Source organism: Ahaetulla prasina, chromosome 4 (genome assembly GCF_028640845.1).
Source record: "Ahaetulla prasina isolate Xishuangbanna chromosome 4, ASM2864084v1, whole genome shotgun sequence".
Classification (NCBI taxonomy): domain Eukaryota; kingdom Metazoa; phylum Chordata; class Lepidosauria; order Squamata; family Colubridae; genus Ahaetulla; species Ahaetulla prasina.
In genome coordinates this window covers 30,493,460-30,521,070 of record NC_080542.1, presented here as the reverse complement: position 1 = coordinate 30,521,070, position 27,611 = coordinate 30,493,460, and the positions used below count along the sequence as shown (strand labels likewise).

Below are 27,611 nucleotides of genomic sequence, written 5' to 3'. Positions count from 1 at the left end.
CAACCATTTGTATTTTGCATCGTGAGCAGTAAAATAACTTGGGGGCAATCCAGGTTGCAATTCCAGCAACATGACGTAAGCAGAAAATTTTATATATATATAGTTTATGTAACTATATATTTATATATATAGTTGATGTAAACTTTATGAATTATGAACTTAGCTCAACAAACCATGGCTTCAGATTGCAGCCCAAAACTTTCCTGTGAATATCAACATTACAAAATGAGTCTCTGCAGGCTCTTCCAACAAACTTGTCCTTTAGCAAACATTTTTGCCATCTTACTAAGCATCACGAGGACTGAGTGAGGCAAGCCTGGGTCCTCGCCACATCACAACAGTCTGCAGAAACCACTCTCTTGCCTCAAGCCACCAAACACAACCCAGAATGACACCAGCGCCTGATCATGTTACTGAAGGCCTCTGGCTTTCAAAACAGGAGGCAGGCTTCCCTGGGGGGACTGGGGTACTACATGGAAAGTGTAAACAAAGAGAGATTTAGAAATAAAGGGAAAATAAATAAGAGAATGGAAGAAACTTCGAAAAGAAAGCACCAGGCTGGTGAATCCATTTCCAAAAAGTCAATGTCACCTACTAGAGTCCTTCAGTTTTATGGACATCACCCCTAAAGCCTGGATATACATGTAGTCCTCACTTAAACAACAGTAATTGAGGTCAGAATTTCCATCACTAAGTGACAGAATCATAAAGTGTAACAACATGACCATGCTGCTTGGCAGTGGAAATTCTCGCACTTCCTGTTCTCATCATTAAGCAAATGATTAATTTGTTAAGTGATGATGTTAAAAATTTTGTAAATTCTTGCTGGCATTGACTCTGCTTGTAACAGGTTGGCAAAGAATATTGCAAATGTGAGCAGGTAACCATAGGGACACTGCAGCTGGCATAAATATGAGGACTGGTTGTAACTACCACTCATTCAACACTGTTGTGAGTTCAGATGTGGTTGTTAAATGAAGATCATCTGTAGTAATACCCAGTATGATATCCCTAGAACAGGGGTGTCCAAACTTGGTCTCTTTAAGACTTGTGGACTTCAACTCCCAGAGTCCCTCAGCCAGCAAAGCTGGCTGAGGAACTCTGGGAATTGAAGTCCACAAGTCTTAAAGAGACCAGGTTTGGACACCCCTGCCCTAGAAGGTCCACAAGGAGAGATGAACAGATTCCTGTTCATTGCGGCCTGGTTCAACTTGCCAGAGAGATCATATTTTTTAAAGAAGGAGACTCTGATAGTCATTATTTTCTGCAGAATTTTCCAATTCTTTTCATCCTCTCTATTTTGGTCTGGGAGATGCCGTAGCAATACTAAAAACAGCCCAGTTGGAACGAACTAATGCTTGATTTAGTTCAGTGTTCTATTGCCAATCTAGCCTCATTAGCTAGAGAAATGACTTTCCTTCAGAAATTGTGGACGCTCCATCATTGGACGTTTTTAAGAGACTGGACAGCCACTTGTCTGGAATGATATAGGGTCTACTGCTTCAGAAGACGATTGTACTAGAAGACTTCCAAGGTCCCTTCCAACTCTGTTATTCTTTTAGGTGATTAGGTCAGGCCCTGCTTGAGTGACCATTTATAAATACACGCAAAACGGGAACTATTTAGTGCTTGCATAGGTGGATATGTATAGATATATGCATAGAACCAGATTTAGAACAAACTATAGTTTATCTGGCTATACCACACGTTACTGTACTAAAATATAGACATTAGGTGATCTATGCTTTGTATTTCTTATGCTTAGAAATCAACGGTTGATACTAGCTAAATCTCAATCTCTTGTCTGCATGCTTTTTCACACAGATCTCCTTTCTGGTAGAACAGCGTTTTGAATGTCTTCCAAATGTATTTGAGCTACATCCCCTAGAATTTCCTTTGCAATTGAAGGACACCTGTTTGGAAATGGTTCAGTTAGATGATAGTGATGATTAGATAAATAGAAGCTCTAAATTAGAAATCATATTTAACAGTAATCCTCAGAATCTGCTATTCAAAAGAACAGTATATAATGGAGATAACATTTATTTATCAATGATTATAACCCCTGATTGACCTTTTTTCCATAATACCTTTTAAGAACCTTCTAAATTGGAGAGGGAAATGCCATTTCCTTTCAACTGAAGTGTTTGAGACATTTGGGATTAGATCCAAAGGTTGACTTCCTCTGACAAAAGGATCTTTTCTATCAGTTGAAGACTTTTTCCATTGGAGGAAGGAACCTTTGGATATAATTCTTGGATTCCCTTGTGACTGTATCTCTTTTTTTGCTCCCTTTGAAATACTGCAGTCATTTGAAAAGAGTTGATGCACACTGTTTATGCAGGTTACAAGTAAATAATCTGTTGCCTTTCAGTTGTTTTACAATTTAGTTCCCATTTGTTGTCACCTATATGTTCAGTTGCAAAAGGATTGTGGGTGGTTGCTTCTTCCAGCATAGGATAATTTCAGAACAGACCAAAGGAAAATGGATAACATGGAACTAGTGGTATTTGAAACTACTGAGGCATTATTTTTTTAAAAAACTTATACAATTCATCACACAAGCAGAAGAGAGCTATCCTGTTTCTCCATAAATCACAGCTCTGATATCAGATTAGAAATGACATCTGTGTACGTATCTCAAAGGAGCTTTTTTTAAAGGCAACTAGTGTTTTTTTTTTCCTTTGAGGAAAATGCTTTGCTTCTCATCCAGGAAACTAATTCTGATTGAATGGTGGAGAATGAATTTATATTCCTTGCAGTCATCTGGTCATTAGCACCTTCTGAGAGTAGTTGAGCTCACCTGGAAGTTTGTTTATCTGTGCCTCAAGTAGCTTCAACAACTTTATTAAAAAATGCTAACGACTAGATAACTGCAAGGAATATAAATCCTTTCATTCTCCACCATTCAGTCAGAACTGAAGAAGCTTTTTGGATGAGAAGCAAAACATCTTCCTCAAGGAAAAAACCCCAGTCCAGTTGCATTTTGAAAAAGCACCTTTGAGACAACTATGACTTAGATAACTTAGAATCGCCACAGAGATACCTGTATATAGTGTAGACTTCTATGCTGTAGAGATCATTGTATTCAGTTGCATATATGCTGATTTGCTTGCAAGCCTAAAATTGTGCAATCAAAGTTTAGGCTTAAGGTAGTGCCAAAGCACACACATGCCTGTAAATGTGAAAATTTTTCACAGTGCAGATGTCTATCTTTAATTGTCATCAGAAACCCAACCTGTGAGAGGGTAGTGAACTTTCTGGTATTTATATGGCAAATTCCACACATTGTAGATTGATCTCAAACTCACTTATCCTGAATCCCAGATTAACTCACAAAATCATGAGTCATAAAACACATAAACATGCTAGGCTGTACAACATGTTTAGCTATGACATTTTGTTTATGTTAACATTGATTAAATTTTTTGAAAGATAGAGTTGCCCTTGAGTTAAGCTTGATTTGTGGTGACTACATGAACATACAACATTTTCTTAGCAATAGTATAGAAGTGCTTTTGCTTTCTTCCTGAATGTTTTTATTTGTCATTGTCTTGCCTACAGCCCTGCAGTGCCCACCTATATATAAATATATGTAAAGTGCATATCCCAGTCTTCATTTAACCTTGTTAAGAATTTATATATCATCATGAGTAGCTGAACTGAGATTACATTTATCTAATTGGTTTCTGTTGAGATGAAGTCTTTATGTCAACTGTGGTGGAATGTCAGTTTTCTTTTTGCAATGAAGAAAAGAATTGCTATTGTGAAATCTGAATGCTTTTAGAAAATTTATAAGATTAAACCAAGGCCACGTGCAGACCTGAAGGGGCTGGAAAAGAAGAAATGAAGTGTCTTGTCAACAGCATTAATTTTAATCAAATGATCATGATATGACTCCCTCGCAATCCAATTACAAATGGCAAGAATAGCACATAAACAATACTTACAAGTAATCTTTCCAGATAACCATTCTTTCCCTCCAATCCTACACAAACATGGCTGTAAACAGATTTGTTTTTTAATCATTGAATCTGCTGACTTGGAATGATGGAAACTGATCCACCACAATGGGATAATACCATTGGGATAAGACAGCAGTCTTATGGCAATTAATGGGAAGATGTCCTCCATCTTATCCTCTCCCTTGTAACCCATCTTCCCACAAACACTTGGTAACAAAACTTTCATTTATATTGTTGAGCTACTTTAACATAAAATTGAATTCTGATTCAGGGTATTTCTGCTTTCTAGCAAGTCTCCCATCTCCCGATTCCTTATGCCTGATTGTTCCTCATCTTCTCCTGAAACTTTTAGGATTTTAGGATCAGCTGTAGGCAGAAAGAGAAGATGGGGAATTTTTCCTCTGCAAATGACCTTATGTTAACTTCTTCCAGATTCCAAATTTATGTATTTTGTATTTGCTGCAATATGATATGTTGTAGGAAATGGAATACTGGATCTGTGGGGGAAGTTACAGTGTTTTTCCAGCAACACATCATTTGGAATATGAAGCAGTTGTTTTTTTTTAATGGAGAAAATGAGCTCAGATGTTCTTCCTGTAGAACACACACATACAGACACACATATGCAGACACAATCTATTTTAGTCTGATAGGTTGATGTAGCTTATGAACTCCAGTGGTCTGTCTTCAGATCTGTCTTCCACATCTGCTTTGTATCTGCGTAAATATAAATTCCAACCTCTGTTTCTTCTTGAAAGTAATTGCATTTCAACTTTCCACATGCTTATAAAATGCTGGTGCTGCAATTAGTATTGACTTTGTAAGGAAATCAGGGGTTTGTATTATTCACGTAATATATCCTTAATACATATTTTTAAGACAGATGTACAGTAGTCATGAGGTTGGGAATTATAGCCCAATGTCAGAATGTCATGGGTTATTCACATTAATCATATTTCATGCCACAAAGCTTGGAAGTCACTCTGTTCCACTTTTCTAGCCAAGGCAGGGGAAAACAAATGAAGAGAAATGTTGAGTTATGACTGTTGCATAAATATTCAAATGGAATTCATTGTTTTTTTTTCCTTTGGAGGGTTCAGCCATATTATTAATGGAGTATGATAGATATGCATTACACTTTTTATAAGGTGGTATAAAGTCATATAAATAAATGGCCATGTGGTGCTGTTCCATTTGGTGTGCAATTCTTTTTGTGGTTTTTAGCAGTCTGATGAAATTGCAGATGCACCCAGCAAAGACAATTTCTGGAGAAGTAGAGAAAATCCTATAAGTGGTTTAAATCCTTTAAAGCACTAGAGATCATAATTCATCAAGTATGGTTGGTAGGAACATGGTTCTGTCCATGCACCCCTTCGTTGCAAATTCTGAATATCTGAGACTGGTCATGTGAATGGCTGCTGAACTCAGATTGTTTTGGCTCTATCTATGAGGTTTGGTAGCTGGAAAGTCAACTCATGTTTTGTGTTTATTGGAGTAGATGCCAGAAGCATTGCAATGTGGAATAAAGTTATGATTTATAGCTTATATTTTCCTTTCTGTTTCTCTCCATACCAGGAGGAATAGACAAGGCTGGCCATTCCTTGTTGACCATAGTGCCCCAGCCTCTTCAGGATGAATTACCTCCAGGACAAGAGGATCTGGTTAATACCTTAAGATACATGCACTCACTTCTCAGGTAACCTATTATTTAGACAAAATGAGATAACAACCTCAAGGAACAATTGCTGGGATGCTGCTCTGTCTTCTTCCAGAATTGCTCCTCCTGAGTCTTAGTGACAGTGACTGTATTGCAGTCTGGCTTCATTACCTTCTCTTGCCATTATTATTACTATGTCAGAGTTAATAGAGATGAAAGTAGTTCAAGCCACACATATCATGACAAGATACTCACAATATATTTTGATCTGCTTCTACTATGTTCTAGCATTTACTAAGCCAGAGATGATGGTGTGGTAAATGAGGAATGCCCAGATATTATAGAGTAAGAGGCTGCTGCTGTGTTGTTTGTCTTAAGGCTTTTAGCTTTAATTTGTAACTAAGAGATATACTTAGCTCCCTGCTTAATCAGAATGCTCTTTGTCCCTTGTCTCAGGCAGCAAAGTTGACTAGTTTATTACAGAAAGTGCCTTGCCAAAATCCAGCTAAAAACCCACTAGGTCAGCCTAACCGATGCAGTAGCTTTACTACATATCAAAGTGCATTCAGATGAAGCAGTCAAGGCTCCTTTCCAAAAGGCTGAAATAATTCATTGAGGCAGGTGAAGAATTCAGGAAATTCTCATAAAATCAGAATTGTCAGGAAGCTGCCATGGGAAGCCATTAAGAATCTAATTAACTTAAAAGCATTTTGTTTGCAAAGGATGATTATTTTGACCCCAAATACTAAAAATGCCTTTGAACTTTCTTGCTTGGAAGAAGTTATTCATAAGCTAGTAGAATACAGCAGCTATGAAAATGAGCTAAATCTTCTCCCTCTGCATAGGTTGCCCCACTATCTTAGATTAATTAAAATAAACTGGTGTTTTAATTTTTATTTATCTGTTTCTTAGCAGATTATGTTGCATAATATAGTACAGTATAATAGCAATCATTTAATTTTTCAAATGAACAACCCAGAATTATTAATAACCACAGTATAGATATAGTAATACTCAATAATGTTCAAGGTTATTGTAAATTTCAGGGACAATACTGGCTACCGTATTTGTTACTGGAGTGAAAATTCTGATTTGTTATGATTTACCCCATATTTGCTATATTTATTATCACCTTTATTGTAATTCTATATGCAACTGTTGATTTTGAACTTTGTAACAGGTTTGATAATTACACACACTTCCTATTTAGTGATTACCTCAGTTAGTGGCCATTTACAAATACAGTGGTAATAAATCATAATAAAAATCCATTTTCTGACCATTGCATGCATTTATGATAAAATTTTATACACCTAACAAAACATTACCAAGTGAGAATCATGGTATCATACAGTGGTGGGTTTTAAATTTTTTTACTAACAGTTCTATGGGTGTGACTCGGTGGGCATGGCATGGCTTAGTGGGTGTGGCTTGGTAGGCGTAGCAGGGGAAGGATACTGTAAAATCTCCATTCCCTCCCTACTCCAGGGGAAGGTTACTTCAAAATCCCATTTCCCGATTAGCTGGGACTCAGGAGGCAGAGAATAGATGGGGGCAGGGGCAGTCAGGTGGTATTTACCGGTTCTCTGACCTACTTTCCGTAACCAGTTCTCCAGAACTGGTCAAAACCTGCTGGAACCCACCTCTGGCATCATAGCTGTATAAGACAATTTTGCTTGAATAAGATGGCAGCAAGCAGCAATCTTCACAGTATCTCTTTCAATTTCTTCTTTCCTCTCCTCTCCTCCTCCCCCCCCAGTCATATGTTTGCTTAGCAACCAATTTTTTAAATGACCTAATAGTTGGGAGAGAACTGATCGCTAAGTGAGGAGTGGGTCTCTTCATCAGTTTTATCATTAGAACTAAAATAGCATCTTAAAACATTAAACAAGAAATGTATGGGTCTTTGTAGAATGGTACAGTTAGGGCCTAATGTGGGATTGTTGTGAAGCTAGCAGAAAAAGAAGCTCTTAGAGATGCCTCAAAGCAAACCATTTTGCCCAGTTTTTCTATGATTTGGCCTTTTTGATGAGTGTTATGTTAAGCCAAGCTGGAAAACCTGATGCTGAAAAGGCAACCCTATATATCTTGTTTTTTTCACCTATGTTCCAGGCAAGAGCTAAAGATTCTTGGGCTGACAGTGCTGTTGGATCTAAGCCATGTGGATGACTGGGCCTTCCAGGCCCCCGTATTGCTCCCGGCATTAAAAGCATTCCAGGTATCATCCTGATTCAGCTGCCTTTCCCTTCTCTCTTTAGTTCTAATTGGGATGATGGGAGATGCAACCCAATGCATATGAATGACACCGAAGTTGGAAACCTGAAGTTTTTCCCCTTGGCCCTCAATAAGCAGCCTGAGGGTCTGCTGATCATTTTAATAAAATAGTACATTTGTAATAACTTGAAAATAAGAACATAAAGAGCAAGATTTATGCACAGTCACAAAAATCTCATGTTCAGGAGGGATGGAATATAAACTGTATACATTAGTGTGATTTTGATATGATTTATATCATCAAAATAAGCAACAAAATGGTACTAGCTGAAATAAAACACAAAAGTTTTCATTGTTTTATAATGGAAACCACAGCTAAGCCTTAGATCAGTTGTCCCTAACCTTTGCAGCTTGGCAGTCCAGCTGGGTGGGGAGAGGGGGACTGAACTTACATGAACAGTGAGCCAGAACAAGACATTGGAGGACAAGGTAGCTCTGCTACCTTGCCATGCCCCATTTTCTGGACTGTAGAACAGAATTCCCTCCCTTTTGCTTCTGACTATTGTATGCAACTTTTATGAGCCCATGAAGCAAAACCTTTTATTATTTAGGAGACTACACCAACTCCCATCAGTCAGCTGCTGGTGATCTTACCATCTGATAATCGTTTTGTACCCCATGAAGAGGAACTGACCTTAGAACCTGCTGTGGTAAGAACTCTGGGCTTCTATTGGAAACTATTTCCTGAAAGAAAGTTTCCTGAAGAAGAAGGGAGAATAAGGGCAGTGGGAGATATCTAGATCATGGTTAGAGGCATGAGGGAGTCCTGATCAAAATCAAGATGGCAGTCAAAACTGAGTGATTGAAACTTTGCTCCTTTTTGTACATGTATCAAATGTATGGGATGGTCGTTTGAGAACACTGGGTGGGATTACACATTTTCCTAAACTGTGATATGGTTTGATTGGGTTTTAATTTAGAGTTTGGTACAAACAGTGGCTAAAGGTTTACTACAGTGGTCCCCAAACTTTCTGGCTTTGCGGACTAGTGGTGGTGACGGGAGAAAGAGGATGGTTCTGCATGAGCGGTGGGCAAGTGTGTGCATGCATGTAGCTCCATTTGCACAAGCGACATTTGCCCACCACTCATGCAAATGGAACTTCATGCACTTGCCCCCCACGTGCAAGTGGAACTACATGCACATGTGCAATCACTTGCCACTTGTGCAATCTGGTTCCGAATGAGACGTGTCTTCGTACCGGATCATGGTCCAAGGGTTGGATACCCTTGGTTTAGCATGTTGTGCAGTCCTAGCTAACTGTAGGTTTTTTTCCAATAATTTTGATTAATACATGCTTTGGCATGGTGTAAATCCATCCACGTGTTAACTATCAAGTCAAGTCCATTATAGAAAAACTGGACTGATAAGAGAAACTTACAAACTCTTGGCCATCTGAGATGCCATTTACTGTTTGTTTAGCTCTACCTTTCTATCCAGTTGAGACATTAGTCAATAATGCTTTTATCTGATAATGAAGAAAAAGCTATACAATGTATTGTTTTATGCTTTAGGGCTCGTAAGTTTTTGGCTGAAATCACTGAAACCTAATGATACGAGAAGGAGGAGCTTATGTTCTGGGCATTCTCTAGACCAGGGGTTTCCAACCTTGGCAACTTTAAGTCTGGCGGACTTTAACTCCTCCAGGCTTAAAGCTGCCAAAGTTGGAGACCCCTGATCTAGACTGAACTGTATGAGCTGGGTGTTAACCAAATTTAGCTCATAGGGTCCCTGTATATAATTTATTTAATACATTCCTAGATGAAATCAATGGATTGATAGACTTGTGTATCTACTCCCTTAAACAATTTGGAGGATATAGCAAAAAATGCATGCATGCAAATAATATTAGAATATTAAGAGTTAGCGGTGAGGAGAAAAGAAGTATTATTTCTATTATGCAAGTTGCTGCACAAAGAAGAAAGACATTTTTTTCTGGACAAAATAAACATTTCATTGTGTATTTTTGTCCTTCAAAGGTTATGATGAGTTACTAACTATTTCTAACATCACTTTAGGTCTAGCCTTGACCTAGGGTTCATGGCTGAGGTAAGGAAGAGTGATGACAAGATATTGGATATTATTGAAAAGAATTTGGGAATTCTTTGTATCTGATTCAATCTCCTTATTCTATAGGAAATCCGGCTTCTTTTGCTGCATGAACTTCCACACTATGTGGCCTTGGATCAGCTGACCCCAGGACTAGGTGGGACTCTGAGCTACTCGCCACCCAGATGGGTTAGAGAACATCAGGTATGGGGAAAATAGTAATGAGTGGACCTTATATTGGCACAAAGAATTGATCCAGACAACTAGAGCAACCTTCTTCATTTCCTGCAAGAAACTTTCCTGCCTTTTTCCTTCAAGAATACGTAGTTAATTTTTCCATCTTCCATTGATAGCTTTTATATTACAGATGCTTTAAATGTCAGCACATATCTTATATTTACAGGAATCATCCACTTCAGATGTAGTTCTAACTTGGACATTCTTATAATGTTAGTTTTTTATTAAAATATATTGTAACACTCTGCTTCCATAACACAATTGGGCCCTCCCCCCTCGCATCTCTGTGTCTACCCAGGCTCTTGAACAACTACAAGATCTCTGCTGTGGTGTTCTCCAGACTGTGTGTGAAGCCAGTGACCAGCTCAACGCAGTGGGAACAGCATCAAGTCAGGAGGTAAATGCATATGATATTTATACAGGAGCTATGAAGTTATGCAATTGAAATATGCAATGAGAACAATACGGTTTTAAAATTTACTGTAATATCATTAAATCAGTCCTGAGCAGTTTTCACATCTCACATGAGACCACTAATCCAAGATGGCATCGCCGAAGACTGCCTTAGTGAAATGCTCTCTAATGGTTTCTTTATTTTTAATTATTCTCTGTGACTCACTACGGATTTCTTATTCACGAGACCATCTGCTAAAAATTAAGGAACATTTCTTTACTGTATGACTGTAACTTTGTTGCTTGTATCCTTAAGATTTATATTGATATTGATTGTATCCTGATTGCTTATTTGTACCCTATGACTATCATTAAGTGTTGTACCTTAGAATTCTTGATGAAGGTATCTTTTCTTTTATGTACACTGAGAGCATATGCACCAAGACAAATTCCTTGTGTGTCCAACACACTTGGCCAATAAAAAATTCTGTTCTGTTCTGTTCTGTTCTGTTTAAATTCCATTCCACTCCACTCCATTCCATTCTATTCTACCAATAGAAGAGAATATTTGTAAATCAGGGTTGAATTGTTGGGGTCCTTGGAGCTTTCTGAGCTTGGCTCTTTTCTTTTCTGTTTCATTACCAAACTAGGTAACATCATCAGTGCTGGTACGGAGTAGGGTTTGCTCTTACAAATTCATAAATACATCATAAATTCTTGGTCTTGCAACCAGAGTCATATTACCTTAAAGCAAGTCATGCTGAACATAGTGAACCTCATTTCTGAATAAAATTGTACTGTAGCCTAATGTAAATCATTTACATTCAATGGTGCTGCCAGGTATGAGGTCCTAGGAAAATTGCTCTTGGGTCTCACACATATACTCCTTAGAGCAGTGGTCCCCAACCTTTCTGCTACCAGGGAGCAGCTTCATGGAAGACAATTTTTCCACAGATGGGAGGGGGGAATGGTTTCATGTGCAACCTAAACCCTGCACATGAGCAGATGAAGCTTTGCTTTCTCACTTGCTGCTTGCACGACTCAGTTCCTAACAGGCCTTGGACTAGTACTGGTCCATGGCCTGGGGCTTGGCGACTTCTGCCTTAGCGAACACCTTCCTTTTGCTCATTTTATCCTTCCAATACTTTCTTTTCTTTTCCCCTTTTTCCCCTTTTATCTATGATCCAATTCCTCTTCTTAAGAGATTGATAAATGATATACTGTCTGTGTTGCAGATAGTATATTTTTATTTAGCTTGTCACGTCCTATCAGCCTGATTACTCACAGGATAGTTGCAATGAGTATCCAAAACTGGACAGAGCAGATAATTGGAATCATTCCTAATAATCTTGCACATACTTCACTTATTCTGTATTGGATCATAATAAAAATCTGATGACTCTAAAGAAGCTCCATCTGCCCCACCAGGAAAAAATATTTCTAAGATCTTCTCTAGCTAGTCCCTGTGGAGCCTCACCAATATATTTCCACATTCATAAGTTCAAACCAGTTGTCACAGAAGTAGTAAGAGAGTTGCTGAGCTCTACCACTTTAAACCACAAGATTTATTTATTCCTGCACATATTTATTGTACCCCACAAATAACTCAAGGTAGCAAACATATACAACTACAGTGGCTTGTTAATTTTCCTGTCAATCTTTGTGGGAGCACACTCATTTTGCTAACCCTGTCTATTATCCTTTGCTTTGTTATCATCTGTAACTTTTTATCTTTGTAGGAACTGTCAACTCAAATCACCTTGCACCAGGACACTATGCAGAAATTGCTTTCAGAGCCTCGTTTACTGGAGCTCCAGCGCCGGGGAGGCTCCTTGCTGGCACGGCTACCCCCATCGGGACCCTGCAGGTGAGCAACAGTTTAAGAAGATAATAGAGGTAGTCTTCACTGTACAACAGTTCATTTAGTGTCCGTTCAAAGTTACAATGGCACTGAAAAAAGTGATATGATCATTTTTCACACTTAAAGACTGTTGCAGCATCCCCATGGTCACATGATCAAAACTTGGATGCTTGGCAGCTGGTTCATATTTATGACCGTTGCAGTGGCCCAGGGCCATGTGATCAGCTTTTGTGACCTTCTGACAAGCAAAGTCAATGGGGAAGCCAGATTCACTTAAGAACAATGTTCCTAACTTAACAACTGTAATAATCAATAATAAATAAATAGAATAGAATAGAATAGAATAGAATTTTTATTGGCCAAGTGTGATTGGATACACAAGGAATTTGTCTTGGTGCATATGCTCTCAGTGTACATAAAAGAAAAGATACGTTCATCAAGGTACAACATTTACAACACAATTGATGATCAATATATTAATATAAATCATAAGGATTGCCAGCAACAAGTTATAGTCACACAGTCATAAGTGGAAAGAGATTGGTGATGGGAACTATGAAACGATTAATAGTAGTGCAGATTCAGTAAATAGTCTGACAGTGTTGAGGGAATTATTTGTTTAGCAGAGTGATGGCCTTCAGGAAAAAACTGTTCTTGTGTCTAGTTGTTCTGGTGTGCAGTGCTCTATAGCGTCGTTTTGAGGGTAGGAGTTGAAACAGTTTATGTCCAGGATGCGAGGGATCTGCAAATATTTTCACGGCCCTCTTCTTGTGCAGTATACAGGTCCTCAATGGAAGGCAGGTTGGTAGCAATTATTTTTTCTGCAGTTCTAATTATCCTCTGAAGTCTGTGTTTTTCTTGTTGGGTTGCAGAACCGAACCAGACAGTTATAGAGGTGCAAATGACAGACTCAATAATTCCTCTATAGAATTGGATCAGCAGCTCCTTGGGCAGTTTGAGCTTACTGAGTTGGCGCAGAAAGAACATTCTTTGTTGTCCTTTTTTAATGATGTTTTTGTAATAATCACGTAATGTAATAATCACGAATCAAGAAGAGGGTCGTGAAAATATTTACAGACCCCTCGCATCCTGGACATAAACTGTTTCAACTCCTACCCTCAAAACGACGCTATAGAGCACTGCACACCAGAACAACTAGACACAAGAACAGTTTTTTCCCGAAGGCCATCACTCTGCTAAACAAATAATTCCATCAACACTGTCAAACTATGTACTGAATCTGCACTACTATTAATCATCTCATAGTTCCCATCACCAATCTCTTTCCACTTATGACTGTGTGACTATAACTTGTTGCTGGCAATCCTTATGATTTATATTGATATATTGACCATCAATTGTGTTGTAAATGTTGTACCTTGATGAATGTATCTTTTCTTTTATGTACACTGAGAGCATATGCACCAAGACAAATTCCTTGTGTGTCCAATCACACTTGGCCAATAAAATTCTATTCTATTCTATTCTATTCTATTCTATTCTATTCTATTCTATTCTATTCTATTCTATTCTATTCTATTCTATTCTACCCACTTAACAACTGTGGCAAGAAAGGTCACAAATAGGGCAAAACTCACTTTACAAATGTTTCACTTAGCAGCATAAATTTTGGGCTCGACTGTGGTCGTAAGTCAGGACTATTTGTACAGTAATAGTGCAGATGCTCTTTGCCTCCTTTTCTAAAACATTCCACATTCCATTTGGGTTATCTAAGGTATATAAAATTACCTGTGGATGAAAAAAATCCCAACAACTCTTAAGTACACTTCACTGTTCTACAGTAAGCTCTCCTGTGCAGTGCATTTGTATAATAAAGTGACATGAGGAGGTGATTGTATTGGCTGCTTTATATGTAGGCTGGAATAACAGTTTGACAACTTGCCATTATAGTGAAAACAATTTCTTGGCTACGTGGGTTTAGCCACCATAGTAAGTCGGCTGAAGTACTAATTATATTTTATCTGAATACTTCTCCATCTAAGTCTCTGTTGTGGGATCTACTCCTTTGCTTCTTAATAGGGCAGTTACAGAAATTCTTTTCCTATGAAAAACAAGATTTTTTTTTGGAAAGTCCATTAAGAAGGTATTATATATGATGAGTGCAGTTTATTTCTAAAGCATAAAAAGGGAGGTGGAGAGGCAACAACATTTGCCTTGTTTTAAGCCTTCAGAAAAAAATAACAAAAAACTACAAAATACCCTTGTAAGCACCCCAGCACCCCAGCCTAGAAATACGTTGAATTTCCAGCCAATTCCCTATCCTCGGCCTTTGTTCTTCATAGATAATGAAGAATTATTTAGATAACTCTTGTTAAATGTTTATCTAAATGCTTTTCTAAAATATTCTTCTCACATTTGCCCTTTAAAACACAAGCAGCGGGCAGTCAGCATCCCTCCATCCAACTGTTCGTGAACTGTAATTCTTAGGATACATTGGAGAGTCTGGTGAGAACTGCTGGGAATTGTAGTTCATCTGCATTTGGAAATTAATTCTTTATGTCCAAGTGGGTCCTGTCTGGGATTAATTTGTCCCTTTTGAGCTAATGCTCTTTTTTATGTTGTGTTGCCCAAAGTAATATTTTCTCCACCTTGTAGTAATCAAGCTGTGGATGCCACAAGGCTCTATCAAGAGGTGGATGAAGCCCTTCATGGACTTGTCCAACTCAGCAACCGGTGTCTTGAGTTATTGCAGCAGGAGAAGAAAAACATACAGGTAATTAATTACTAAGATTTGTTTCTCTGATAGCAAATGTCTTTAAGCAAAGGAAATAATTAGACCTAAAGTTTGTGTCTACTATAAGAGCTTTTAAAAAAACGAAGCTAGGTAGTTATTCTCCCCAAATGGAATGGACTCTAGGATCAAAGCTTTCCTCATTTTTTTTTATCTTGGTAATACACTCATGAGCAATCAAGACTTACACTATTTGAAATCCTGAGCCTTCTTGCTAGGGATTGATGAATGAAATGAATGACTGGAAACTGTCACCTCAAAAGCCCAATTTTCTTTAGACTTGGGATGAGTGGGAGGTAAAGAGGCTCTGAGGAGTTGGGTGTTAGCTGACTGAGGGAAAAAAAGCTATGTAAGAGTTAGTGAATGAGGATAGGTGTTCCCGGTGAGGGCAGAAATGCCACAGTGATAGAATGTAATGAATTCAGCCTTTCCCAAAAGCTGAAAAAAAGTTTAAATCAGCCTTTCCTAGTTCCAGCCATTGCTATCTATTCTGGAAAATGTAGACCATAAAGCTGGAAGGCTCCTAGTTCAAGGGAGGACACCTTACTATGTTTCTTCAAAAAGATGATCCATCTTGAAAAGAAACCCTATCGGGTTTTTGAGCACATGGATCAAATTAAGCCCCACCCACAAAATTAGCCCTAATTAAGACCCTGCAGGGGGTGGGGCAAGACACATAGGTAAAAAATAAGCTAGGGTGGGGATGGAGCTGCCCTATTTACCAGGCCTCGCACACCCTGACACCTGCCTCACCTCTTTCTATGGCTACTTGCCGCCACTTGCACGTATCGCCCTGGCCTCCATTTTGCCTTCAGATGCCTGCCGGAAGGCATCTGCAGCCGATAACAGAGCTCCGGATTGATCCTATGGCAGGAATCTGAAGGTGAAACGGAGGCTAGGGCGATGCATGCAAGTGGCAGCAGGCAGCCACAGAAGTTGGGCCAGCAGCAGATTCCTGCTGGGCGGGGCTGTCGGTGCCACCTCCGCAAGGTGAGTCAATAATTAGAACCCTCCAAAAAGAAGGGCTGTTTTTTCAGTGGTCAAAAGAAAATAAGACCTGGCCTTCTCTTTGGAGAAACACAGGTATATATTTCAATAGATTAGTAAATTGGCTAAAAGAAACAGTGAAGGCAACATCTGGGATTGACCATGGTTGCCTTTTCCTTTTTTCCTCTAATCTCTCTTTCTCCATAGGTTCAGCAGGAAGGCAAAACATGCTTTCAGTCTGGTGACAGCAGTGTAGAAAAGAAGAGAGAGGGTGAGAAACCAGCTGAGGGGCTAGCTGAAAGAACATCCTTGGAGAAAAAACTGTTACACAATCCTAGATCTTCAGGGAAGTCACAGGTCACGCCCGAAGACAGTTCTGTTCCCCGAGCCCGAGCCCGTGCATGCAGCATCAGTGCTTCTTCTTCACCTAAGCATGGCTTGTTGCTTGGGGCCAAGTTTGGTTCCTCTTGCAGTTTAACTTCTCTCTTCCAGCCACTTACCAGCCCCAAGGGCTCCCCTTGTTGTTCTCCTGGCCGAAGCAAAGCCCTAGACAGCAGGAAGAAAAGCCAGGGGCCTCTCAACACTTCTAAAACACCTGCATCTCCAGCTAATAACCTGGCATTACGAGCCTTGAGTGATCCGGGGCGCCCTAGCGTGCATATACGTGGTCTGGAAGTAAGCAGCCGGGAACTGGCAGACAGGAGCTGTTCTCCCCGTGAACATGTGCTGTTGGGACGCAGCAGAACTCATGTTGCTGAAGCACCATGGGGGGCCACACCTTGCATGGAAAGAAGGCGTTGCCTTGGGTGAGTAAGGGTGCAACAGGATTTGTGACTATTTTTTGCTTTGCTCTTCCACAACAGAATGGTAGGATTAAAAAGTTGCTGATTGCCTGATGGTTTCATTTAAAAAAAAAAATTAGAAGGTTTGTTTCAAGACATTCTGATACCAGAACAGAAACTTTAAATGGCTTCTTCCTTTCAGACCTGTTCTTTGTCACCCCAGAGGGTGGTATAATAATGGCTTTTAAGCTGCAGGGAGCAAGATTTCGACTGAATATTATTTGTCAGACAATAAGAGCAATTCCACAATGGAACCAATTACCTAGAGAGCTTCCTTGTGCTGGATGTTCTCAGACAGAAACCTGATAAATATTTGTTGGGGAGGTTTTACTTGGATTCCTGCACTGAGCACTGGAGTTGGCCTTAATGGGCTAAATGGTTCTTTCCACTTCAATATGAACATCACTTAGCTTTGTGTTAGTCAGTCTTCAGGTATTTTATCCAGCTCTGGGCACCACACTTTAAGAAACAGACACAGTGGAACACATTCAGATAAGAGCAGTGAGATTGTTCAGGGAATTCAAGTAAAGTCTTATGAAGAGACATTGAAGGAATTGGAAGTGTTTAGCCTTGAGAAGTATGAGGGGGGGGGGGAAGTAGGATAGCATGAAAGAATAACTTGAAAGGATTATCACGACAAAGAAAACTTAAGACTTATTCTCCATCAGTCCTGAATGCAGGATACCAAATAATGAATTCAACTCATAAGGTGGATTCTGACTGAACGTTAGAGAAAAACTACCTAATAGAACAGTTCAAGCAGAAACAATTGCCCAGAAAAATGGTGAATTCCCCTTCACTAAATATATGCAAACAAAGGCTAGACAACTATATTTCAGAGAGGCTTACATTTGGATTCTAGCATCAAGTATGGAGTTGGATTTCATGCCCTAAGTGATTTCTTGCACCTTGGTTACTCTGTCATTTACAGGGAGCCTAGTCCTCTAAAAAACCCTATCCTCTGAAAAGCTCATTGTCACAGATTTGATTATTAACACACAGCTCTGCAGAGTTGATACTGAGCTGTCCTTGAGAGACAAGATAAGCTATCCTTCACTGCCAACTCTATGGTGACCAAAATCCATTGTCAATAGCTAATCTGCTAGCACACTGGTCAGCCACATCATAACGTAATAAACATTTTACAGTACTATCCTTTATACTATTTCCTGGTCTTGTGTGTTTGTATTCTGCATTAGGACTGTACATGTTTAGAAAAGTATTGGTGAAAGCAGCACCTCTCTGCTATTCTGAGTACTAGTTGTATGCAACTAGTTATATTTTAGATTTCTACACAAACCTAAAAAAAAAGTATGCTGCTATCTTAAAAAGCTGACTCATTGCTAATCTTAAAACAACTACATCTTTTTCCCATCCTGGCACAGAAATCTGAAAAATGATGAGCTGCTTTAATGAATAGCAGTGAGGAATTGTACTTATGCAAGATTTGAAGTCTCTTCTCTGAAAGCACTGCTTTATTATGTATATACATCCCAGTGCGACCAAATGCATTTTAAATTTTGTACTGTAGAGAAACACTGTACGGAATACCATATGACAGGTGATATGGTATATAAATATTTTAAATATATAAAACAATCTGGAGGCACCTTGAACCAGAATCACACAAATTAAAATAAAATTATACATTTATAGATTGCAGCATGTTTCAAAACACTAATCGCATAACGTTTTTTGGTGGGGGGAGGAGCAGTCTGGGACAGAAGCAGCTGATAACCCTTGTACTGATGCTCTGTTGCCAGATGTGTTGTAACATTCCTTGCTTCACAGACTTGGCTGTTGCCAGATGGTTCAAGTACGGATGAGTGACTTTGAATGTGACCATTCCTCCCTCTTTCTCCTCAGGGTCCAACAACAGCTTTTGGTTGAGCTGCTGGAGTGCGAGCGGGAGTACGTGGGTGCCCTTACCCAGCCCCACTCTCTGTCTCAGGAGCCCGGGGGACAGACTTGGACAGCTGAGTTAAGATGCCTGGGCAGTGCCCTCCGGGCCACAAGGGACCGGCTGCTGGCCTTCCATTCCAGCTGCCTCCTAAGCGAGTTGGAGGGGTGCATGAGCCACCCGTCACGCGCTGGCAGCTGCTTCCTGCGCCATGTGAGTGCTTCCTTTCCTCAGCTGCTACTCCACCTGCTGCATGCTGGGACCCATTTCCTGTATCAGAATTCCACCCCCTTCTTTCCTTCCTTTCTCACCCATCCGCTGGCAGAGCTTCTTTAACCACATGACCATCACTTGGTTCTGAAATGTTTTTTTTTTAATGTTCTGGCATATGTAAAGTAGCAGTGAAGCAGAGATTTCCACTGAGCATATAGAATTGCCTTTTCTCACCACTATAACTTAAGAGTCTGTCGGTGCGATACCAAAGTTTAGGGAAGAGACCATAGCTTCCCAATAGCTTTTGTGCATAGGGCCACATCTTTTAAAAATCAACAATATTTATTTGTTAATTTATATCCCTCCCCCCTTTGTGTAAGAGCTGAAAATGGGGAATATAGCATTACTTCCTCCTATTTTTTCCACAACAACTGGTGGTAGGTTGGATTGAGGAGAGTGATTCATCCAGAGTCACCCAATGAATGTTGGTGGCTCAGGGTGGATCTCGTGCCAGTCCAGTGAATCACCCTGGCTTTCAAAATGTCCATACGTAAATCTTTAGTAACAGTAAAATCTCCTTTGAGTAGAGCATGACTCCCAAGTCCTTGACTACAACCATTAATTTAGTGACAGTTTGAAGTTACAATGGGACTGAAAAAAGGGACTTAAGACAATTTTTCACATCACCATTGCAACATCCCCCATGGTCACATGAGAAATTTTGGATGCTTGACAACTGGTTCATATTTATGATGGTTGCAGTGTCCCGGAGTCATGTGATCATCTTCCAGAACTTTCTGACAAGCAAAGTCAATGGGGAAGCCAGATCCACTTAATAACTGTTATTAATTTAACAACTGCAGTGTTCACTTAACAGCTGGGACAAGAAAGGTTGTAAAATGGGGCAAAACTCACTAACTTGTTTTGCTTAGCAACAGAAGTTTGGGGCTCAGTTGTGGTCGTAAATCGAGGACTATGTGTACATAAGTAGTTTGCCAATATCACAACATTGACTTTCATTGCTCTCTCAACTTCTAGCCTTCCTTCTCTAGTTTTTTTTTCTTCCATCTTTAACCTTTTGATAGGGCTACCAGATCTGGGCTGCAAAGCTCCAATCACTAGAATAGATGGTTTCAAATAAGTACAGAAGACTTTCTCTTTGCTGCCATGTAGTGGCCATCGTAACTTTTGTATCCAAGATATGGTAACTCCAACCTTTGGTTGTTTTCTTTATCCAGAGGGAGCTGCTAGGATAAATTATCTCAAACTGATAAAAGTAAACAATCTCAGTCTTCAATATAACAGCAGAATAGATATATATGGATATATATGGATATATATGGATCCATAGATATATATGGATATATATATATGGAGATATATCAGTCTGGTTCAAAGTAAATGCAGGGCTGTCCATCTCTAAAAAGCTAAATAAAAGCTCCCTCTATTTTTTTTTTAAATGGGGGTTTTAACTTAGGTTTTTAAAGACTATTCAGAAAGCAAAATAATGGCCAAACAGCCTTTTTTTCTGGTCAGTTATTTGGGAAAGTCTCTTTCCATTCAGAGTGTTGCCCTTCTATTTTGTCAGAATTATACTTTGCCTTAGTTCTTGTGTTCTCCATGTTCTTTGTTTTCTTGTTCTACTACAGGAAATCTTCACCTACATGCCTGCTACAAAGTTTTTGCTTCTCTCCATTAGTAAAAAGACCTCTTTTTTTTCAAAGAGCCTATAACCTTATTAAAATGTTTTCTCCTGGCCTTTACAAGTCTGATAATACAAATTATCAGGACAAGCTTTAATTAGCATAGAAATAAATTGTTAAGGAATGTTAATTTCATAATTAATGCATGGAATTCAAAAGCAGCAAGGCTGAGAGAAAGAGATGGCAGCCCTTGTTTTGAGCTTTCTTGGGGGGGTAACATTTGTCCTGTTATAAAAATGGAAGGAATAAGGGAAAAAAACAAGTATACGTTGTCCCACAAGCTAGAGAGATGATTTTGCTGTTCCAATAGCCAGTTTTCCTGGAATTTGCCTGACTGTTACTCCACTGATGAATGAGAGAGTCTCTGTCTCTCGCTGTCTCTCTCTCTCTTTCCTACCTTCAGAGAGAAGAGCTGCAACTGTATGCAATCTATGCCAAAGATCACCACAAGTTCCAGGCTGCCCTGGCTTTGCTTCGAAGCACTGGCAAGGTAAATGAGCTGCGGCCACGTGGCAGACAGAGATGGAATTTCCCTTTCTATCTTGAAAGGCCGGATGAATCGCTCAACTGCTTCTGTTCATAAGAGGCCCTTTTTACTCATCAGATCAGGTGTCCCTGAGGTTGGCATATTTATAGTTGCATTGAGAGTTTGATGATGCCCAACCTGCTGGCCATCCCAAAAAAAAGCTTGACTTTGAGACATTTGTATAGTTTCATTCACGGTAGAGATCTGGATTATGAGATTTCCAGGAAATGATGGTATAACAGGTAATACCCAAGTGGTTTGTTTCTAGTGTTTCATTCTAGCCTTCTGCTTTTATCGTCTCCTTCCTGCAGAAAGGCCTGATGGAGCCACGTGAGGATGGTCAAATAGCATACACTTTGCAGGTGCCTCTGGAGCAACTGGAGCGCTACCGGCGCTTCCTAGGTGAACTTCTGCATGAATGTGAGCTCGAGCAGGGGCCTGACCGCCAAGCCCTACAGGAGGCCCAGCAACTGCTGGAGGCACAGAAGCAGCGAGGCAGAGATCTACTGGCCATAGAGCAGATCCGAGGCTGCGAGGTGAGGGCATGGGTGCTTCCATCACATGGTGCTGCATCTTTCCTGCTGCTTACTGTGCGTGTGCCGTTTCCTCCCATGCCACTTGTTTAAACCCACCAGTTTAATCTTTTCTGGCACTTGCAAAGTTCTGTGCTGTTGCCAAACTCTTGATCTTCTTGGACTGTGTAAAGTTCTAAATACTTAACAGTAAACACAAAAATTCTGGTGGGCAAAACTGGGGGAACTGACAGTCTCCCCTCTTCTGAGAACTGGCAGCCTTATTTTCACGTGTGTTCCTGCTCCTTTGCAGATGAAACTGTCAGAACAAGGGACATTGCTTCAGCGTGGTGAACTCATTCTGTTGTCTGGACGCCGTAAATGCCAGCGGCACGTTTTCCTATTTGAACAGTTGCTACTCTTTACCAAATGTAAAGGAGCTGAGAGTGGCTATGTCTGCAAACTGGCCTTGCAAGTAAGTTAAGGGATTATCTCAAATAATATTTTCCCAGGCTTTAGGGGCTAGAAGTATAATTTGGGGCTATTTTAATCCACACTGATGAAATTATTGTCTGGAATGAGATTGCTTTAATTATCCGTTCAATAAACAGACATGATTGTCAGACTTGCACATGACAAATAGCTGAAATCCACGGCAAATGCAGTGTGGAAAAAAGGATTGGGAAGAAAAATTAAAAGCAAGGGAAAGGAAGGGGATAATTAAGTCACGGATAGCTCAGCTGACATCAGGGAATAAAATTACAATTCTTGGTGAAAGATCTTTCCAACTAGAAGAGTCCCTTTTCTCGAGGATCACCTGTCTCTCAGCTTTGTATGTAGACTTACTCCATATTGCAAATGATGCCACAATATTTACTCACAGACCTGGTTTATTATATTTCAGTGAGCAATGTGTTTAATAATGATTTACTGCGTAAGTTATAACTGATTATAGCTGCAGAACAGTTAAATGAAAATCAAATTACATTGCATCTGGCTATGAATTTGAACACTGCCACATTTTCTACGTTTTCCTCTGTCTTCATATAGACTGCTTCCATGGGGTTGACGGAGAGTGTGGGTTCTAGTGGGTTACGTTTTGAACTTTGGTTCGGAAGGGGGTCATCCCGACAGGCCTATACATTGCAAGCAGCCTCTGCTGAAGTCAAGCATCAGTGGACAAATATTATAGCCCAACTGCTCTGGAGACAAGGTATGAGCATGCCTTAGAATGGTCAGCTTAATAGGGGAATGTTTTGCTGGGGGCAGGGTTCAGGTTCTTAAAATCTTTTATTCCGGAAAGAAAAGAAAGTGGTAAAAAGTTGCATAAAATCTATGTCAAAAATTAACAATAATTTTATTTTGAAAGACAATCAGTGGTGTTTTCTAGTGTCATTATCCTCGTAAGTTTAAAGAACTAGATCTGTCAGACAAAACAAATACTACTTTGTGTGATCAAGGAGGTTTGAAACAAAGATACACTTTTGATAATGTCATTTGATCCCCAGCATCATCATGACTGGGGTTTCTAGTTCAGCCTAATCTTGATACATTTCCATTGTTTTTTGTTTTTTTTTGAGGGGGGTGGGAGTTGCAAGTGTGTGGATGGGGCCTTACATTTCAGGCAGTTGGCTACTTCAGAACTGATAAGAAAAAAAGCAGTAACAAGCAGACTGGAACAGACAGTGCAGTGATGCATTAACTCTAAGTAACTGTAAGCCTTATTGCCTTTTACTATACACAAAAGAAGACTCGCAGGGAAGAGTGGAAATAGATCTGCAAACAGTAAAAACTGGTGGATTAATCTCAGAACCTTTTTATCTGCAATCAGAAAGGGGGAAAATATCTCCCCCACCTTGTTTGGCTCACATGAGTTTAAGATGGAGAAAGGCCACAAAAATGTAGTTGAAATATCATTTTCTGTTAATGAGATGGGAACAAACCCTAGTGGGAGAGGTCTTCTCAAGGACTGGTGCTGAATCAAAATGCCTTGGATGTTTGTCTCTTTTTTTTTTCCTCCTCTCACTTCTCCTCAGCTGCCCAGCCAAGTGTCTCAATGAGCTTGTCCTCCTGCCCTTCTCAGCGCTTAGCTCCTCTGGGCCTTGGCCCTGGTCCCCCTCCTGGTTTGTCACTCCCTGGCCACTTTGAGGAAGAGGAATGGGACTTAGATGTCAAGCCCATCCCGAGAGGTAGCATCACTATTCTTCTATCAATCCTCTCAAGAAACTAGTAGCAGCTTCTGCTGGTGCTTAACTGTATTCTGTGTTCCTTTCAGCTCACACCTCTGGGTCAGAGGGAGCCTCCCCAAGCCACTATGAACCACTTAGGCAGGGGAGAAGTTCACTGCCTGGTAGCAGCTCTGCTTTAGGACACAATCAGTCGGTGAGTTTATTCAGTATTGAATGTTTTTTGTATAGGATTTGTAATTTGAGTTTTTTATTAATCTGATTAATTAATTAATTAATTAATTAATTTTATTGACTGTATTATTTCAGGCTTTATGTGGGGAAAGCGAAATTGTGCTGGACTGGCGTTGTACTTGAATTAACTTTATGTTCAAAGACATACAGAGGGAGGGTCAACCCAGATGTCCCATTATTATAATCAACATCCCCTAGATGTGACCCCCCCCCATTCCCTGGGGAGAAGTGCCTGCGACCTGAATTGCTGTGAATCAGAGAAATCATTAGTTGAATCTGTTGAATATAGAGATCATTACTGTGACTTGCCCTGAATGAAAGAGTGCCCCAAGTCTTTTCACCTACCATTGCCATTTCTGTCTCTTCACAAAGTTATGAAAGACCATCTTTCAGTTACTGGTACCCTTCTAGCTATTTGAAGAGTTATGTGTTTTGTGTGCCAAAGAGTATGATTCAGCTATTCCACCTCTTCCTCTCCAGGGTTCACTAGGCCATCCCTGATGGCTTGTTTTTTTCTTTATTTGCCAGAGCTTTGGCATTGCCGGCGAACCAGTGACCCCACTCTGAGGTTGGGCGGCCAGGTACAGCCACCCTGCCAAACTTTTCTGCCTTTGTGCAACCTCCCACTTCGTTCCTGTATCTGCTCCCTGCCATCCCCATTTCCCTAAGCTGCAGCACATAATATTCCCAAGAGCCTTTCTTTCGGTCTATATTACAGGGATACTTCAGGATGTCTGCTTCATCCCTGTTAAATGAGTGATTCTGTGTCCAGGTGCTCTTCCTTTTGTGTTCCACCGTCTTACAGCTTCTCTGTCCTGTGTGCCATTGCCATGCAGTTGTCCTTATATCACTATTGCTGTTTAAAATTCCTCTAATATCTATGCAGCTGGCTAATATAACGGCTAACAGTGTGAGCTGAGTTTTCTAGCCCTCCGTCTGGATAATGAAATATCAACCAATCTTGCAGAGTTGTTGTAACATAGTCATTGTAGACTGCAAGTTTCATCATCTCTTGCTGATGCTGATTGGAGCTGATGAGAGTAGAAATGGAACACATCTGCAGGAGATTAAGTTAGAAAGCAACCGAGCTGAAATGCTATGGATAGGATACTAAAAAAAAATGTGCTGTAAAGTGCTGCTTTCTAATTGCATGTTGGTTAGTACTATTTAATGCATAATGGTATTAAGGATTAAGCCTCATATTAAATTTCATAAGGTCAGAATGGATTTTAAAGATTCAAATATAAAGTAGAGATGTGCATTTTTTAATTTATTTAATTAAATTTTTATATATTGAATACTTGATAGGGAAGAATAGGTGTTCAACAGACATATTTAAAAGTTTTGATGAATTTCTAGAGTCTGATTTGCTTTTTCTTTTTAGCGTTGGGTGTGGAGCCTGCATCGGAAACTCTTTTCTCCAGGAAGCCAAGGACGGCAAGATTCAGTTCCTAGGGACTCTGGGAACAGGACAGTTTGAGATCCTTGCAGAAACTTGGGGATTGGGACACAAATGGATGGTCATATTCAGCAATATTGTGACTTGATCCTACCATTTCCTGATGGCTCTTCTACCACTCCACAGAAGCATCCACATCATCATATCCTACTGTGGGATTTCCATGTCCTGCCTGATTACTACTCATTGAGTGCCTTTTCTGCCATTTTCTTGGATTGTGAATTTCCTGAAGCGTTTTGGTCAAGCTCACACTATTGATAGTAAGAGAGGCTACCAAGCAAGGAAGTTCAACTAGGAAACTCCCAGGTTCACCCAAATTAAAAGTTGCTGGGAAAGAGGGAACTTGGTGGGCTGAATCATCTTCTATTGAGCATCAAATGTGGTAATACCCAGCGTGTATGGATCTGTGCATTTATTGGTTACCCTATCTCCAGTCATACCTTCAGTCTTAAAATTGATTCGTATTTTGCTCTCTTCAGTGGGTGTTGAAAGAAAGAATCTAGGCTGCAGTTGTTAGGCAACTACAGTATCCATTTCCTGAACTTTCTCCAAGGTAATTCTAGAGTAAAAGGAAGAAAGAGGGCATCTGGGCTACATAGAGGGGTATGTGATTGCCATCTTTAGAAGTATTCCCTTCTAAAATAGGATCAGAGATCTTTAGGTGAGTTACTCAAGATCAAAAGAATAACAACAGTATGAGAATGATGTACGGTATGCACAATGCCATAGACCTTCGCGAGATAACAATTTTTCTGGGACTGTGCCACTTTAGAATGCAAAAAAGGTGCTTGTCAGTTTAATATTGGGATTTTGAGTTTTTTATTTTGCATCTTATTTTGTAGAGTAACTGGCATGGCAAGGAGAATTAAGATATGTTAGATATCTATTTTGTTTGTTAATATTCCTGTGCAGGGAGTTTTGATGAGCAGTACTTGGTTAAAGCTATACCCCTACATTCTTGCAGTTTGAAGAAACGTGAGAATCATTGTTTCATGATTATCCTGAGCATAAGGAAGAGATCCTTGAACTGCAAACATACACATTTAATTTTCAAGATTATTTTTGAGATGATTAAATAATATAACCACCATGGCTTGTTTAAAGAACAAAATTTGTACAAAACCAACTTCCATGTGAAAATCTATTGCAGTGCGAGTGAAAATATCAAAAACTGGGAGAAGAGGGATGGTTGCTTTACCCTGTAGCACAAAGTTGGCTTACTTGTTTGATTGTTTTTACATGCAGTTTACTGTAATTCTGACTGGGGGAAGTAATCCATAAAGAAGTACAAATGGTGCTATATTTAGAATTGAGCAAGAGTTTCTAATTTTTGAGGGGGGGGGAGCAATGTGAGTGTACTACTGGATACAGATAAGTTTTTTTTTAATTTGGTAAGTTGGGTTATTTGGCATTTGTCCCTTTTTATATATCCTCTAGGAATTTAATATAGGACTTTCTTTTATGTCCACATAGAAAAAGTGATAAAAATCACCTAGGTGAATCCATATTAATATACTTGCACTTGTCTTAATACTTTTCAGTGGGAACAAAGGGCAATTCAATATTGGTCATATCTATTGTGATATTATTCCTTCAAAAGCAAACACATTGTAAGAAGATGCAAGAAGAAGTAATGTAGAATATAAATTCATAACTTTGGTATAATGCACTGAGACTGAACAGTATTAGTAGACATTTGAATATTGCCATAAATGCCACTAAATATATTGTACCATGACTTTTCTTCTACTTTTTTAAAATACTGAGCTATCAGTTCCCACAACTGAAAGGATTTCAATAGTATATAAGTACCTTTTTTGCTATTCATTTCTATTAATGAGGTGGGCCTATAATACTTTTTGG

The 27,611-nt window shown here is 39.5% G+C and overlaps 1 protein-coding gene across 10 annotated transcripts in view; it reads left to right on the top strand.

The window, feature by feature from the left end:
- The window catches only part of ARHGEF40 (Rho guanine nucleotide exchange factor 40), a 43,501-nt gene extending 16,440 nt beyond the window's left edge, over nt 1–27,061 (top strand). For 6 of the 10 annotated variants that reach the window (XM_058180864.1, XM_058180868.1, XM_058180867.1 and 3 more), the window contains 16 exons: nt 5,541–5,661; nt 7,735–7,840; nt 8,448–8,546; nt 10,031–10,147; nt 10,479–10,577; nt 12,313–12,440; nt 15,051–15,168; nt 16,381–16,979; nt 18,882–19,128; nt 21,235–21,321; nt 21,669–21,893; nt 22,183–22,344; nt 22,920–23,082; nt 23,906–24,058; nt 24,145–24,251; nt 25,674–27,061. In XM_058180864.1, coding sequence (XP_058036847.1) covers nt 5,541–5,661; nt 7,735–7,840; nt 8,448–8,546; nt 10,031–10,147; nt 10,479–10,577; nt 12,313–12,440; nt 15,051–15,168; nt 16,381–16,979; nt 18,882–19,128; nt 21,235–21,321; nt 21,669–21,893; nt 22,183–22,344; nt 22,920–23,082; nt 23,906–24,058; nt 24,145–24,251; nt 25,674–25,769 — 2,627 coding nt within the window. In that variant the 3' untranslated portion in view covers nt 25,770–27,061. Of the gene's footprint in view, nt 1–5,540; nt 5,662–7,734; nt 7,841–8,447; nt 8,547–10,030; nt 10,148–10,478; nt 10,578–12,312; nt 12,441–15,050; nt 15,169–16,380; nt 16,980–18,881; nt 19,129–21,234; nt 21,322–21,668; nt 21,894–22,182; nt 22,345–22,919; nt 23,083–23,905; nt 24,059–24,144; nt 24,252–24,817; nt 24,871–25,673 lie in introns of all 10 variants that reach the window. The other 4 variants (XM_058180870.1, XM_058180873.1, XM_058180871.1 and 1 more) reach the window with 4 other exon arrangements.
- The last annotated feature ends 550 nt before the right edge of the window (nt 27,062–27,611 follow it).